The 15,586-nt window shown below is 43.8% G+C and overlaps 2 protein-coding genes across 13 annotated transcripts in view; one reads left to right on the top strand and one right to left on the bottom strand.

Moving 5' to 3' along the window:
• Positions 1-7,551, bottom strand: part of NFYA (nuclear transcription factor Y subunit alpha) — a 34,428-nt gene extending 26,877 nt beyond the window's left edge. For 7 of the 9 annotated variants that reach the window (XM_058733847.1, XM_058733854.1, XM_058733852.1 and 4 more), the window contains exons 1-2: positions 7,411-7,551; positions 839-971 (exon numbers count right to left, since the gene is read on the bottom strand). In XM_058733847.1, the coding sequence (XP_058589830.1) occupies positions 839-913 (75 nt within the window). In that variant the 5' untranslated portion in view covers positions 914-971; positions 7,411-7,551. Of the gene's footprint in view, positions 1-838; positions 987-7,034; positions 7,215-7,410 lie in introns of those variants that run through there. The other 2 variants (XM_058733848.1, XM_058733850.1) reach the window with 2 other exon arrangements.
• Positions 7,552-7,711: 160 nt separating this feature from the next.
• OARD1 (O-acyl-ADP-ribose deacylase 1) lies at positions 7,712-15,111 on the top strand. Of its 4 annotated transcripts, none has more exons than XM_058733862.1 (6): positions 7,712-8,035; positions 8,811-8,890; positions 9,417-9,561; positions 10,494-10,552; positions 11,579-11,691; positions 13,063-15,111. In XM_058733862.1, the coding sequence occupies exons 2-6, from the start codon at positions 8,852-8,854 to the stop codon at positions 13,163-13,165; spliced, it is 459 nt and encodes a 152-aa protein (XP_058589845.1). In that variant the 5' UTR covers positions 7,712-8,035; positions 8,811-8,851; the 3' UTR covers positions 13,166-15,111. The 4 variants fall into 4 exon arrangements, with proteins under 4 accessions (XP_058589845.1, XP_058589844.1, XP_058589847.1 ...); XM_058733861.1 differs by lacking the exon at positions 7,712-8,035 and adding an exon at positions 8,042-8,183; XM_058733863.1 differs by lacking the exon at positions 7,712-8,035 and adding an exon at positions 8,694-8,718.
• The last annotated feature ends 475 nt before the right edge of the window (positions 15,112-15,586 follow it).

Here is a 15,586-nt window from a genome sequence, read left to right as displayed (position 1 = left end):
GTGTGGAAGGAAAGCCAGTGAAGGAATTTAAATAATTACTCTTTTAATCAAGAGTCAGCTCTTTCCTTTGATCATTAGATGGTAGATGTCCTACCATCTACTTTTCTCTATTCTCCAAATTCCCTTTTGGAAACAAAACATTCCCAATCTTGGCCTCAGGTCCAGTCAATGAATGACAAATTTCTTTTCTTCGAGGGAGAAAAACAAGTAAACTTTTTACTAAAAGGAAGCCAGGAATAGAGCGTCAGAAAATGTCATCTCTGTATAAATTCAAGAAAGGAATCTATCTTAATTAGGAATAAACCAGCAGGGAATTCCTTTCTAATATGAGCTTACCCATAAGAGTGGTTGTCTAAATATTAACCTCATGTTGATCTAGAGCTTTTCAAAATAAGCATCGTGGCGGATCGAATCGAAAACCAGTGGATTTCTTGGAAGTGGGCTATCTTGGTTTATCTACTGTGGCCAAAGCCTTAAAAGATCACAGGCTAGCTTCATCAAGAAAAGAAACAACAAAACTGAATCCAGAAAAAACGCAAAGTTCCGAATTTCCATCTGAGAACAGACTATTTTGACTTTTAGTAAAATAAAATGGGCAATTTCATATTAAACCAGGTTCCTGTAAAGAGCAAGTTCTATGTGGTTACAGACTGACTACAGACTACAGAGCTCTGAACATATGATGAGAGAAAGCGCAACAAATCCAATCTTCAAAAAGCACTTCAGCACAAGTCACCAGACCTATTATTCCTAAGATCTGGTACCTCTAAATCCCCACTTAAGCAGTGCCAGTATCGGCCCCATCGCTGTGCTGTTTAAAGCAGTTTTACGTCCATACCTGCTGCTGAATCTGTCCAGCCTGCACAACAATCTGCTCTGTCGAACTATTGCTGTTTGCTGTATACTGCTCCATGATCCCTCCAAGTTAGAATCCTGGCCACAGTGAGTTTCACTCTGGAGGTCCTAGAAGACTGCAAAACGCACTCCTATTAGAAAGGTTGGGAAAGAAACTAAGTGAGATTGTTAACAAAAGCCTCGCCAGACGATTAACATCGATAACTTACTGCTGTGCTTCATTTGTAAGAAAACTGGGGAAGAGAATAGGAAATGTTCATTTTGATATCATTTGTATCTACGATTACAGGGCACACTCACGCCAACAACATCATAATGCCATTTCACATGCCTTAAAAGTGCTTTTAGTCATTTCTTACTGGCAGCCTTACCTTTCAATACTACCAGTAGTGCAACACTTCCATCTTAGAAAAATACTCCTTAAACTACAGTGTCACTTTGTTGCAAGACCCATTTAACACTAGTTCCCAGGTCTGCACATGACTTCAGAGGAGAAACAGTTTCTTCAATTTATAACATACATTTGCTGCCTGCCAATACTATACCAAAGGGGTTACTCCAGTTCTCTACATATGGTCTGCAATTTAAAACTTCAGGGTTTATTGCTTAGTAAGTCAATTACCCAGACCTGAAATCAACCATTTTGCTTATCAAAATCTTCATTAAGTAGATAGCTCGAACAAAGGCTTATTAGCGTTTTGCATTTTAATTCAGAGGAAGGAATAAGAAGTTATAGTAATGGCAAAAATGATGTTTACAGATTAAATAGAAGGAAAGTTTTATACAACATATTGAGGCTATGAGTTCCTCTAAAAAGAACTTAAGTTTCCCTCACTCTTGCATTTGAATGCCTAGTAATAGCCTACCCTTTATTATATAATTTTAATTCTCTTTATGGCAGTTTCCAAACCTATACAAGAGTAGCGAGATCATTAATGAACCCCACACAGCCATCTCCAACTCTAACCCATGCTCAATCCTGTCTCACACAACTCGTCCACTTTCCACTCACCCCTGAGTTACTTTGAAATAAATCCCAGACACTGTATTATTCCAAAATTCTGTGAACACTTCAGCATCTATCTCTAAAGAGTAAAGGCTCTTCTTTTGTCTTTACCAGGTTATCACAATATTGTCTCTACAGTATCATTTCAAACATTACAAAATTACTAAGTCTTTAATATTATTGAATATCCAGGCCTTGCTCAAATTTATCCTTTTCACAACCCTTATCAGTTACAGACTCTTCTGAAATAAGGACATGATTAGATAAATGGAAATATTTGAGAACCCTGGATAGACTTGATTCGAAATTTAAAATTATACCAACTGCCAAAGACTAGTTCACCTTGGAAGTATGGGGAAGGTACAGGCATATATATAAGCAAAATGTAGATAAATCTTTGCCCCAATTTTTCTCTAGGCCTTCATATGTTCCAAAATTTGAATGATAAACTTATGTCAGCCAAAATGAACTGCAGGTTACATAAGCAAAGTGATGCACTACTATCCATAAATCCACACATGCTAGATGAGATTAATTACTTGCAAGCTGTCTCAATATGGTGTGAAAGAAATAAAATATATTCAAGTGCATGTGCAAGTATTTAGGAAGAAGTATACTGAGGTCTAACGTTCACTTTGAAATGCATCAAAAAATAGGATGGATTGATAGATGAATGGATAGAAATACCCGCTAAGTCAAGTATGGTACGACGTGAACAGCTGACTCTAGGGAATGGGTATGCTGGTGTTCATTGTAAAATTCTTTCAACTTCACTATATGTTTGGAAAACGTTTGTACTAAAATGTGTGCATAGCCTATTACTCATAACCAAAAGGGTAGGCAGAGTAAGAGAGCCATAAATAAGGACAGGATGACTATGCTGCCACAGCATGATGTTCTGTAGCCATATGGGAGCCAACTCACTCCCCTTGCTCTGATAGAATGCTCACCAAGCAACTATCTAATTTGGATTTACATACAGATATAGCAACAGAGAGCAAATGTGATCAGCAACACAAGTAAACTTGATGGTTATTTCTCACTGCATACGAACAAACTGACTTTCTGATTTTTATACTGGTTCACTCCTGAGCTAGTTGACAAAGCCAGCTCCTGAGAGATTCTGGGAACAGTACAGAAAATCGGGTTTTCAGCAAGACTAAGTGGCCCTGCCAGGGAAGTTAATGGTCTTCCCTGAACTATCTTGTCTTTAACTGCAGTACAATAGATTTATGTTTGTAAACTAATGACCCTTAGGTCATGATACAAAAGAGCAAAGGATTCCACTTATATGAAACCCTAAAAAGACCACAATAGTCTAGAGACAGAAAACAAGTCAGTGGTTTCCTGGGATTGGAAAGGGGGGAAGGGGTGAGGGTGGGAAGTTGATTGGGATATAGCATCTGAACTTTTTGGGGTGATGAAAATGTTTTATATATTTTTATTGTTGTGGCGGTTGCATAGGTGTATAAACTTGTCGAAGTTCATCAAAATGTACACTTAAAAAGATTACGCTTTGTGTCTAAACTATACCTTAATAGTTGATTTAAAAATTTAGGATCATGAAGGGATGTCCTATTTCAATACCTCCCCCACCCAAATCCCATTCCCGTAGATTTTTTTCCTTGATCACTAATTTCCAGAAATTTATCAAGTACATGAGCAATAAATAGAACGTCGTACAGATTTTCTTCTTACCTAGTTTATCCTGGCAATACAAACACTCTAATTTAAAGATTTTTCAATCCATTATGCCTTGACGGGTGAAAAAGGAAGCAGTTCTCAGTCTAATTCTGTCTCACATTAATGAGAGATTCAGATTGCCGCATGATACTGAGACTGCTAATGGGGAGAACGTACCCAACCGGCTTCACTGAAGCCACGTGCTCCTATCACCACAAGCTTCAGTTAGCAAAACTGCAATATAATGTGACACTGTCTTTCCTGGAGTGCTTTTCTGCCCAAGCTTTGAACAAAATTAAGTCAGCCAGATTTACTCGGTCCAGCTCTTGATCCTAACAGTTTCTCCCTCAAAAGAGCGAGTGTGTCTCTATTTTGGTGAGCACGAAAATCCCCTTCTTTCCCAATTCAAGGTGCAGAACTCTAAATGTAGCTAACTACTAGGAATCCATTCTATGTGGCTCTATACACGTTTTAAAATGAAAATTTCCCAAAACTCAACCATAAGCATGTGAAAAGCCCCTCAAAATTACCATACTTAATAATCACTACCAGGTAAAGGCTATAACAGTGCTTCCAAACTTTTTTGACCACAATTCACAGGAAGAAACACATTTTCTATCACGAATCACTGCATACATAACAGAGGAAAAAAAGTAACTGAAACAAGTTCTGTGAATACTTAGATTTGTGTAACCTAAGGTGCACATTAATATTTCCTATTGCATTATAAAAAATTAGCAGCACTACTCAGCAAATTGACTTCACAACTCAGCAAATGAGTCCTGATCTGTTTGTGAAAAGGCCGGAGAAAAAAATAACTGTCCCTCCCCTACTGTCCAAGAGATTTCTGGATTGGAGTTCCTAACTCGCTCCTTGTCTCTACTAATGATGCACCACCTGCGAGACACCACCCTCAAGGTTTCAGAAATAAAAAGAAAACCCCGACGAAGATCCTAACTTCAAAGAATCTTTAAGTTTGGTAAAGTAAAAATCTTTACTGGAACCCTAAGAGAGAAACAGGTAATATGGAGAACAGACATTTCTTCCACTTGGGGACAGTTAAGTCAAGGAAGTCCCTAGGAAAATGTGGCATCTGATCTGGTCCAAAGTGTGAGAAGGATTTATAAATGTGATGATGTGGGAAGGGGTGGAGTACTCTAAATGAAGAGACAGCATAAAAGCAAGGACAGAGTAACTGCAGGATATGAACAGCGGACTAAAAGCCCCATGTCAAGAGAAGAAAGCTAGATGCTAGAATATAGTCTCTTAAAATTCCAGGCAAAGAAGTTCTTCTGCAGACGGTGGAGGCTCTAGAGATGTGTAACACAACAGAGACCAGACTCTAATTTATAAACTGCCTTTTGGAAAGAAGTCTAGTGAAAGTGCTTGGTGGTTTTGAAGTGACTAGATGTATCTGTTTTTACATGCCAAGGTTAAAACAATATTCAAAAAGCAAACATAAATGTTTTAAAAAATGCCTTAGACATGGTGCCCACCTATTAATGTGGACAATGTCCAAAGATTAAATGAAGTTAAGATGACTTAAACATCTTTCATGGTAGAGGTAAATAGTAAATAACCTTATTTACTACTTATCATCATCTTTAAAGATGATTTTAAAAAATGAAAACAAAAAAACCTGTCTCTGAAGTTTTCATAGTGGAGAGAGCGCTGGATCAGTTTTCTGAAACCTACCAGTTGTATGGCCTTAAATATGATTATAAAAATGGGCACCATATACTTAAGACCTCCTCTATGTGCCAGGGACTGTAGTAGGTGCTTGAGTAAAAATTTCTTTTTTTTTTTTTTAAATTTTTTTTTTCAATGTTTTTTATTTTTTTTATTTTTGGGACAGAGAGACACAGAGCATGAACGGGGGAGGGGCAGAGAGAGAGGGAGACACAGAATTGGAAACAGGCTCCAGGCTCCAAGCTGTCAGCACAGAGCCCGACGCGGGGCTCGAACTCACAGACGCGAGATCGTGACCTGGCTGAAGTCGGCCGCTTAACCGACTGCGCCACCCAGGCGCCCCAAAAATTTCTAAAGTCCTAGGAGAAAAATCTCCCTTTCTGCCCCAAAACTCAGCTGCTGTTATGGAGCAGAAGCTCACAGGTCAGAAACTTGTTTTTCCAACCCTGGGGGAAAAAAAAAAACACATACTTTCAGATTTCTTCCATCTGAACCTCCAAAAAATTAACTGCTTCTGAAAATTCTTATCAAGATATACAGGCACTTTTACCAACTGGGCTTTCCAGCCTAAATTCTCATCAGAACTGCCCAGTGTCCTAGCCCATCCCGCCGGGTCCCCCACTTCCAAAGCACAGTTTGGTGCCTCCGCACATGTTCTTTTCTGTGAGTAGTGCTCTTCCATTCCTTCCTGTCTGCAGAAATTCCATTGTCCTCCAAGGCCGATGAAAAGTGTGGTAACACTGAGTCTTCCACTGAGGCTGTGGGTAGCTCACACATCAGTACTTTACAGAATTGAACTTGGCCTCATTGTACCGTTAGGATTAATTAGTCATTCGCTTGTCAATCTCCAGCAGGGAAGTAAGGTTATTTACTATTTACCTCTACTAATTCCTCCCCAGCACACAGATCGCTGCTTGGTACAAATTAACTGCTAGAGACATGGTTGTCAGCATTCTTCTTCTCACCCTAACGAAAATCCCACAACACTGTGAAGTTTCTACAAATATCCGCTTACAAAACGTTAACGTGAAGTTAGAAAGTATACAAAAGTAAATAAATCAAAAGATGCCCATGGACTGAGCTAATGGGTCAAGCCTGACACATTCAAAGGGTCACAAAAAGGTGAAAGGAAAACAACAACAAAAGAATTCTACATTCCCAAAGAAAAGAGAGTTCACAGGATGAGCAATGGAGAAGACTACTGATGTGAGAAACAAGAGTTGCTCCGGGAAAAGGAATGAGCAGGGCTGGCAATCTTCTAAGAGTGACGCTCCAGGCACCGAAGGGGCTGGCCAGCTGTACAGCCAGGACAAGAAAGGGAGACCGCTTGGTCGGACTCCAACACGGAGGTGTGCGGTTCTGCCCCGGCGAGCGGGGCGGGGAGGAGAGGAAATGACGAGCCAAAAGGGGGTGGTAACGGCGGCGGGCCGGAGACCCAGGCCGAGCGTGCACAGAGGAGGGGCGCGTCGGGGCAGGAGGGTGGGCGCACTAACCGACCCCCTCCCCCGACCCGGGAGACGGCGGGGGCGGGCCTGCAGGGCGCCGAGGCGGGGGCGGGCCGACTCCCTCTCCCCGCCGCTCTCCGGGCCCCGTGGCCGCGGCGCGTACCTTCCCCAGGCCTCACTCGCGACCCAGGTGGGCTGCAGACAGGCAGACCCAGCTCTCGGAAGGCTGGGGATCGCGGGCCCTAGCGGGAGATTTCCTGTCCCGAGGGCCGCAGCGTGGAGGGTGCAAGGGAGGGCTTCAGTATGAAGCCCGAACGACCTGAAGGAGATCGCCAAGGCCCCGAGCGTGTGTGCACCTGCGTGTATGGGCGTTCGTGGCAGGCAGGCCCACCAACCCCGAGCCTGTGGCCTAACAAATTGGGCCTAAGGGCCGGGAGAATGCGGACGCATCCCCAACTGGCACAGCCACCCAGCAAGGGTCTGGACCCAGAGGTGCTCGCTCCCGAGAGCGCCATCCCCGCGCGGGGCGGCCCCCTGCAGGCCTCGGCCGGGAGTGGCCCGGGGCGCTCACAGGCCCTCGGCCGGGGCCGCCGGCCGCCCCGCTCGGCTAGGCTCAGCTAGACTCCCGGGGCTCGACGGGCGCCTGGGCCTCTCCTGAGTGGTCAGCGAGACCCGCCAATCGGGGCGCTGGGGCCGGCTCTGGGCCGCTGGATATTGGCTCCTCACACTCACCGTGCCTCGCTCCCCCGGTTCGCTGCCCGCGCTGATTGGCTCCAGTACCGGACCCCGAAACCCAATCAGAGGCTCCAGCCGCCGCTGCCGCCGCCACTGCCGCTGCCTCGCAAAATGGCGAACCCGAACAAAGGGGAATCGGGCCTCCCTCCAACCGCCTCCGCGCAGGCGCCCCTGAGACCACGCCCCCTAACCCCAGCATCTGGTTCGCCCCACCCCCAGTTAAGGGAGCATCGCGCAGGCGTTCCCTGGAGCCACGCCCACTTTCCTGATTCGACACCATCTCCAGCAGAAGGAATACGCAGGCGCCTTCTGGACGCGCCAGATCCTTGAACTCAAACACCGCCCTAAACATAGTACTACGCAGGCGCTAACTATCTTCTTTGCCAACTGCCCACCCGCTTCTCTGCGGTGGCTGGAGACACACCCCTGGGGCTAAGGCGCAAGCGCCGTTCTTCCCCACTCGCGGCGGGCTATCTCGTTACGCATGCCCGGGCAGCGGCGGGACTTTCCACGGATTTTACCGCCGGAAGTTCGGCGGCCATTACCAAAGAGTGCGAGTTCGGCTGGCTTGCTAGAGAGGCTTGTTTCCGCCCCGCTCCCGGGTGGTGGGCGGCCATTTTAGGTGCGTGCAATTAAGGGCTGTGGCTGGATTGGTTCTGTGTCTGGGTTCGTCCGCTGCTTCCCACCTACCAGGGCTGGATCCGGAGCCCTTCCCCGCGGGGCGGGACTTCGCAACGGCCGACTCCTTTCCAGGTGGAAGGGTAACCCCGGTATGTTGGGGCTTGAGGGAGCCTTCTCTCTCCTTCCCACGGGACCCTAGGACAGGCCCTGTTCCCTCGCTGACCTGCCCTAGGGTGGGAGACAGAACAGGAGGCCTCTCTAGACTCCTTCCCCGTCCCTCCTCACGAGCAGATGGGGGCGAGCCTTCCTTGAGAGGCCTCTTTCCCTCTCCACGCCTGCGGTTCGGTGGTACAGCTACCCTGGTCCAGACACTCCTCGGTTGCTCAGCGGGACTGGCCAAGCCCCTCCTTTTGTCTCGTGTGCCGGACCCACTGGGGAAGTACTTTTGGTTTTGCAGAGAAGAGACAGTCCTGAATCCGCCTTGCCCGGGCGCGGAAAAAGGAGGAGACGAGTCGTAGGGACCGCCTTTCCTTCCCCTGGCCGAGCGGGGCGCCCCCAAGGAAAGCGCGAAATGCGAGCGGGGCCCGGCCGCCTCCAGACCTAGCCATCCTTCCTCATTCTTGCCCCAGAAGAATTTTGTCTTACTTTCTAGAGCCTGAACGAACTCCCATTCAGCGATAAATGGTGGGGGAAGAAGACTACCAAGTGGGTGGTCAGGGAATTTGAATATAATATGTTCAGGCTGCCTAAGCGTTTTTCCTTTTCCCTTCTCGTAGCTGAAGAAACACCTAAGTTCTGGAAATAGCGACTCAGTATCATGGCCGGCAGCCCTAATGAAGATCCAGACGGAAGCAGAGTGCGTAACAACTATTAACTTATTAGTGAACTGAAATTCAGAATAATTAAGGTCAAAAGCATAAACACTTTAATTAAAGCCATAATTGAATTGTCTTCCTCCCTCCCCAGCTGATTTGCTTCAGAAAGGCTGATACAGTACGAGGCAGAGATCATGATCACTTTTCTCTTACACATGCTTTAATTTGTTTTAGTTAACTCCTTAAATTCTGCAGCTTTGGTTTTATTTATTTTTTAATGTTTATTTATTTGTTTTGAGAGAGAGCGCGTGCGCACAGGTGCGCATCCCAAGCAGGCCCCACGCTGTTTTTGCAGAGTGGGGCTCAGTGTCAAATCATGAGGTCATGACCTGAGCCGAAATCAGGAGTCGGTCTCTCAACTGACTGAGCCACCCAGGTGCTGCAGCAGATTTGGTTTTAAATCAAGGAGGGGCAGTGGTGGGAAACACAATAAAGGAAAATGAAAGAAATATCTTAGTGTTTTTCTGTATCAAATAAAACCTTTCTTTCCCCTTCTTCACATTTTAGATCACTTATGTGAAAGGAGACCTTTTTGCATGCCCCAAAACAGACTCTTTAGCCCACTGTATCAGTGAGGATTGTCGAATGGGTGCTGGGATAGCTGTCCTCTTCAAGAAGAAATTTGGAGGGGTGCAGGAGCTGTTAAATCAACGTGAGTTTTGAAAAACAGCTTTACTCGTCCGCCTTGGCTAGACCGTCTTGATCACCTGTTACATTTTAATTATTAGACAGGATATACATGCAGTGGTTCCCAACCACTGAGAACTTGAACTCTTCAGATTAAGGTTTTCCTCTACAAAAATGGCCTACAGTTTGGGTCTTCATCACACCAAACTTGAATTCTCATAAACGTTTCTAATCTCTTCCTCTGTCATAAAACTTTGTTGATATTACTTCAGTTTTCTGAAACTTTTAATAACGGAAGTGCTTAACAAAGTCCATAGGTGTTAACTAGGCATTCAAGATTCTGTCTACCCATATTTTACTTACTTCTCAAAGAGGAGTTTAAAACCTCTTCCTTACGAATCGTTCCCATCACTTTACCAGTGATTTTAAACCAGAGACAGGAGTTAGAATCACATGCAGAGCTTTGGCAATAGTTGCTCAGATCACGGTCCAGGCTTACCGGGTCAGAGACTCCACTGGTGATTCCATTAAAAGTTTATAGTGCTTTTTATTGTAGTTCTTTGTAAACGGGACACCTTCCCTTCATTGAAAGCTCTTCACCAATTAGGAACTTTTACACATCTCTGTGCTCCATAATGCTTAACACAGTAACTCTTTATATGTAAAAGAAAAAGTTATTAAAAGTTTTTTAAGTGAATAAGTAAGGGTGTATTTGAAAATATGGGCAGGACGGGATAAGAGGAAAACAAGACTGAGAAAATGGATAAGAAAGCTGGAAGTTAAGGAAGGCTGATAAGAAACAAAGTGTTAACAGAGACCCTAGGTTTCTTCAGAGTTGAAATTATTGTTTAGTACTAAAGTCAACTCAAATCTGTAAAGATTTTATTTTAAATTGAAGAATGCAAATCGGTGTTGTTTTTTTAAATACCTTTCTACTATTAAATAACTTTTTTGTAGAAAAGAAATCTGGAGAAGTGGCTGTTCTGAAGAGAGATGGGCGATATATATATTACTTGGTAAGACGAGGGTCAGTTCTTACGGTGTTCTAAGGACTGGATGTGGGCTGCTGCATTTGTGTTGCTCGTGATGTTCCGTTCTAGACAGACAAAGATGGCCACAACTTCTGATCCATGCCAGCTCAGATCCAGTGGTGGTGGCTATTGGGAGCACTGCGTTAGAAAGGAGCACGAGGCTGCCTCCCAGCTCCACTGTGACAACTACCAAAAGCCTGTGTTCTAAGACTTGGAAAAATTAGGGATGTCCCCTGTGCCTTAATTCTTTCCTAATTATGGTGAGATAGAAACATATCTCAAAAGATGGATATCCCAAAGGAGTTTTTCTTTTGTTCTTCCCTCTCAAATGCAGTGCCTAGTATTACTTAGCTCTTTTCCTGCCTTCTGCCTCAATGTGGGATTCTTCCACTGTCCATATGTCCTTTAGGCCCTGGAAGGAGTGTGGCTGCTTGGTGATGGTGCTGAGTGACTTAGAGCAGCCAACCCACTACAAGTCTGATCTGGATAGCACACTGAACTGGGACATGCCTTAAGCCCTTGGGATGCTGTCCTTAAGGTCGATGTGACTTCCAGTCTTGTTTGGAACACTACCAGTTTCTTTTTGTTCTTTATAGAGAAATGAAAAGCAAACAACTGTGGTTTCTAAATAAATAGACTTAACAGGAAGTTTTTAGGTGGTATGGGTTCTTTCTTGTTACAGATACATTGCTTATCTCTTGGAAGTGGCACAGAGACTTTGACCTACCTTGTTTAAAAACAATAGACAATAGGCACGGCCTGCTAATCTCCTGGGCTTCTTGGGAAAAGGAAGAGTTATTACATGGTGCTCTCTGGGTTTCTCAGGCCCTGTTTAGTGGATTTTCCTGAGGGCCTCCCATAACTGGAAGGGACAATATGAGATTTGTCCTGCTCTAATGAATTCTGAAAGTATATAGTTTTTTAATGATCAGGATGTTGTGAGAATGTGATGGCTTTCCTTTGGCTATCATTTTGGACTAATGGAAGTTTTAAATTCATTCTTTTACTCAGATTACAAAGAAAAGGGCTTCACATAAGCCAACTTATGAAAACTTACAGAAGAGTTTAGAGGCCATGAAGTCCCACTGTCTGAAGAATGGAGTCACCGACCTCTCTATGCCCAGGCAAGGAAATCCAGGGCCCCGAATGAATACTTGTAATCGAGTGGTGACATTTGCTGTCTTACCGGGAGACAAATGACTTGAAAGCCTAACTCAAAATACAGGCTTAAAAGTGGACAAATTTAAAAGCTTTTTAACATCACCAGTGAACCAGTTGTCAGACCTCAGGCCACGTTTTACCCATTTCTTAGCCTGTGTTGAATGAATCAGAATGATTAAAACACACAGCCTGCTTAGTCGGGAGGACATGTTGTTGAGTCCTCTCTGTTGAATCTGGACATCTTCTATCTAAGGCTGAGACTCTGTTCTTGAAGGAGTAAAAGCTTAAGAACCAAATCTGAGCAATTGTGATTTTCTTCTGGGCCACTTCAGGTATCCCAAGCCCATTAATCTGGTACAGAAAAAGTTGTAAATTATCACTGCCTTCTAATCTGCATGCTTGTTTTGTAGTCCATGTGGGTAGGAGCCAGAGGATACGTCACTTATGTAATGTCTTAGACCCTAGCTATTGGGAACTTAAGGGAATGATATTGGGGGTTCAACATGCTCTTTACTTTCATTTTAGGAAATAGGCTTGGGGTCATTTCTCTTCCTGTCAGTCTAGTTTTTAGTCAGTGCTGACCATGCATGCAGGTTTGTTCCAAGCTCCACGTTAACTATAAATGTGGCTACAAGGTCCCTCATCTTACCTTGGGCTTTAATGTATTCGTGTCTTATGTATCAGAAATTGTTGGGTGTTTTTATCACAGTTTTTTCAGGGATTTAATTATGTGAAATTAGCAATATTAAGTCTTCTTTTTTTCTCCTGTAGGGATATTGAGGATCAATAAGGTAACATCTTAGAAGAAAGGTGCCCCAGGTAGTAGTAGAGTTTTATGGGCTGATTGATGTTTCACCAGGGTGTTGCAAAGACTGAAATGCAATCAGCTCAGGACTTCCCGACATTTTGTTTTGATTTCCTTTTTGCAGAGATCCTGTCCTTTGTCCTTCTTTTTACCTTCCTTCACCTTCCATTCCTTTATCATAAGCGTATTTTAAAAATACCAGCTAGTTTTTATCAATAGATCTAGAAGGATAGTGAGGTTCCCATATCACTGCAGTTATACATTTTCTAAATGTAGCCTCAAACAATTGAGAAGTGGTACCTTATTAGGCAAAAGAGAAGTGACAGCTATTGGATGTTGGGGCTGTCTAGGAACAGCCTTAGGTGACTCACAACAGGAATTAACTTGCGGACTCCCGCCATAGCTGCCTAGGTGTGAGGCCAGATCATTTGTCTTTTTGCTTTCAGTGGGTACAGCCTAAGGGAAGTGGAAAGAAGTGACTTCTCAGATAGCTTCACCACAACCAGCGGAGATGTTTTGTCTTTTTCAGGATTGGATGTGGTCTTGATCGTCTGCAATGGGAAAACGTATCTGCAATGATTGAGGAGGTGTTTGAAGCAACAGACATCAGAATTACTGTGTACACACTCTGAACAGACGGGCGCTTTGGATGTGTCCACATTTTCCTGTTTTAACCCCTACTGGACCATAGCACTGGGTGAACTGGCCTATTTAAGTCCTCGGTCAGGGGAAGTTTCATGTGAAGTAGTCTGTGTCACAGGCCAGACTTGGGTTGCTGTATTCTCATGATTGGACTGGAACTGTGGAGGAGGGATTGCTTGGGAAATGTTGCTGTGATGTTTTTTGCAAGAAGGTAAGGAGTAGATGGCCTGATAGGAGGCAAGGAAACCGGATGTTGGGCCTCTGACCCTGTTTTCTCCGGGATGCTTCCTGACTTGTTTGGCTTGCCACTGGGTGGCAGCATTGATTATACTTCTCTGCTGTTTAAGAGAAATTTCAGGAAGGATGAACATTTCAGTTAATTTTCCATCTTTTGTCATTTGTGAGTTTGCTTAGTGTTAATCTAATGTCATGTTCATCCTAGGAGAGAGTGATGGGTTTTGTTTTGTTTAAATTACAAAGATGAGTGTTCTGTTGTTAACAAGATATTTGTGGTGACAGAAATGGAAGAATAAATTTCTTTTGGGGTCTAGTGAGGTTCTGTACACACATCTGTTGTTCTGGACCTGGGTAATGGAAGATTCGCCTAAAAATTAATTGGGAGAAATCAGACAAAGGGTCCAGGGGGAAGAGCAGCAAGGTGAGAAGAAATCAGAATGGACAAGAACTGTGGGTCAGTATTTCTGGAAAGGAGGGTTTAGAATCCCTTCCTGGTGAACTCTTTCTTCTTCCACCACAAAGCTTCTGTGACTGAACGTGTATGAATTCAGCCATGAAACAAATGAGGTAACATATAGTAAATGCCTGCTGAATTGCTCAGGGCAGAGTAATGACTCAACAAATCAGCGGCTCTCAACAAAATCCTTATGAATCTTTTTAAGAAAAAGGCCCACTTCCTTCAGAAATTCTAGTTTGGTAGTTTGGGGTAGGGTGGAGGGCTGGCTATATTTCTTTGTGCTTTTAAGCAGCAGAAGGTTATGGTATGCAGCCAGCTGGGATGGAGAATAGTAAATATTAGTCCCCTTTTCTTTCTAAGCTAAGAGAGCACCACTTTATCCACTCCTGTGCTCATGGTGAAAGAGTATGTCCCCGGATTCAGTATCAAAGATGTTGGGAAAACTCGTGGAATTTTCTGTTTTACCGTTACTATGGTATTAAAACAAGGGCACCTGGCTGGTTCAGTCAGTAGAGCATGCAGCTCTTAATGGCAGGGCCTTGCATTCAAGTCCCACATTGGGCGTACAGCCTACTTGAAATAAAAAAAATTAAAGTTAGGGGTCCCAGGGTGACTCAGTCAGTAGAATGTCCCGACTCTTGGTTTTGGCTCAGGTCATGATCTCATGGTTCTTGGGTCTGAGCCCCACATCACCACGGAGTCCGCTTGGGATTCTCTCGTTCCCTCTCTCTCTGCCCCTCCCCCGCTTGCATGCTGGCTCTCTTGCTCTCAAAATAAATCAGCTTTTTTTAAAAAGTTAAAATAGCGAGATCAACTATTGATTTTCTCCCTAGAGTGAATTCTGGGTCTGTCCTGGGACTTGCTGCTTACTCAAGATAAAAGAACTGGTTTTCAGAAGGGGGTTGCTGAAACACTATGGAAACACCAGTTAAATATAATCTCTGTACTTTAGACTCGTGTTCTTATCACACTGCAGCCTGATAGGAGGCAGCAGTTTCAAAAAGTACTTCACTTTTGTATCTCTGGAACAGACAAGTTCATGTTGTTGGGTAGGGGTAGTGCAGGGCCAAGTTCATTGTTAGGCTTTCTTGAAGCTTCACTTCTGTCCACATATGGTAAAACCGAAGGGGGAGAAAGAAATGTCTAAATACACAACAGAGAGAATGAGAGTGGGATGGTAAGAGCAAACTTAGAATGAAAGTATTTTGTTTATGCAAATAAATCTTTGCTTTTGGCTCAAAACATTGATTTTGTAGGCTTCTACATTTAAAGGAATTAGGGTTAATTTTTTTCATGGAGTATGAGCCTTGATGATTCTTTGAACAAAGACTAGTCTTGTGGAGGACTGGCTGTAAGTGGAATTCTGGGACTCAGCAGGGATACGATAAAGTGCTTTGTCATTTGCATATAGTCTTGGGGTCAAATTCTGATGATTTATCACACTTGAAGCTTGGGAAGAAGAGGCATGGTCTGATACAATGAGCACATTATTCCTGGAAACCTAGTTAGAGTTTGGCAAACACCCAGAAATTCACATGTGAAATTTTGCTTCTCCATAAGACTCAAGCCTTTTAAGAAACGAGACTTGACACCATCCTGCCATCACCATCGAGTACCACATACCAAGTAGTCCTACAGTATGTGTGTCTGAACATTGAAATCCTACTTATCCTCTCCTTAAGACGCTAATTGCTTATTAGTTGGCAGTCGGAACATG

Source organism: Neofelis nebulosa, chromosome 6, assembly GCF_028018385.1.
Source record: "Neofelis nebulosa isolate mNeoNeb1 chromosome 6, mNeoNeb1.pri, whole genome shotgun sequence".
NCBI classification, from domain to species: Eukaryota; Metazoa; Chordata; class Mammalia; order Carnivora; family Felidae; genus Neofelis; species Neofelis nebulosa.
The sequence above is the reverse complement of the archived record's forward strand: the minus strand, read 5'-3'. Positions and strand labels throughout refer to the sequence as shown.

What these genes read in the sequence shown, in the direction of transcription:
- OARD1 (XM_058733862.1), top strand. Translation starts at nt 8,852, where the DNA reads ATGGCCGGCAGCCCTAATGAAGATCCAGACGGAAGCAGA. An exon ending in GCAGGAGCTGTTAAATCAAC is followed by an intron (nt 9,562 to 10,493) that starts GTGAGTTTTGAA and finishes ACTTTTTTGTAG; the next exon opens with AAAAGAAATCTGGAGAAGTG. An exon ending in ACCGACCTCTCTATGCCCAG is followed by an intron (nt 11,692 to 13,062) that starts GCAAGGAAATCC and finishes TGTCTTTTTCAG; the next exon opens with GATTGGATGTGGTCTTGATC.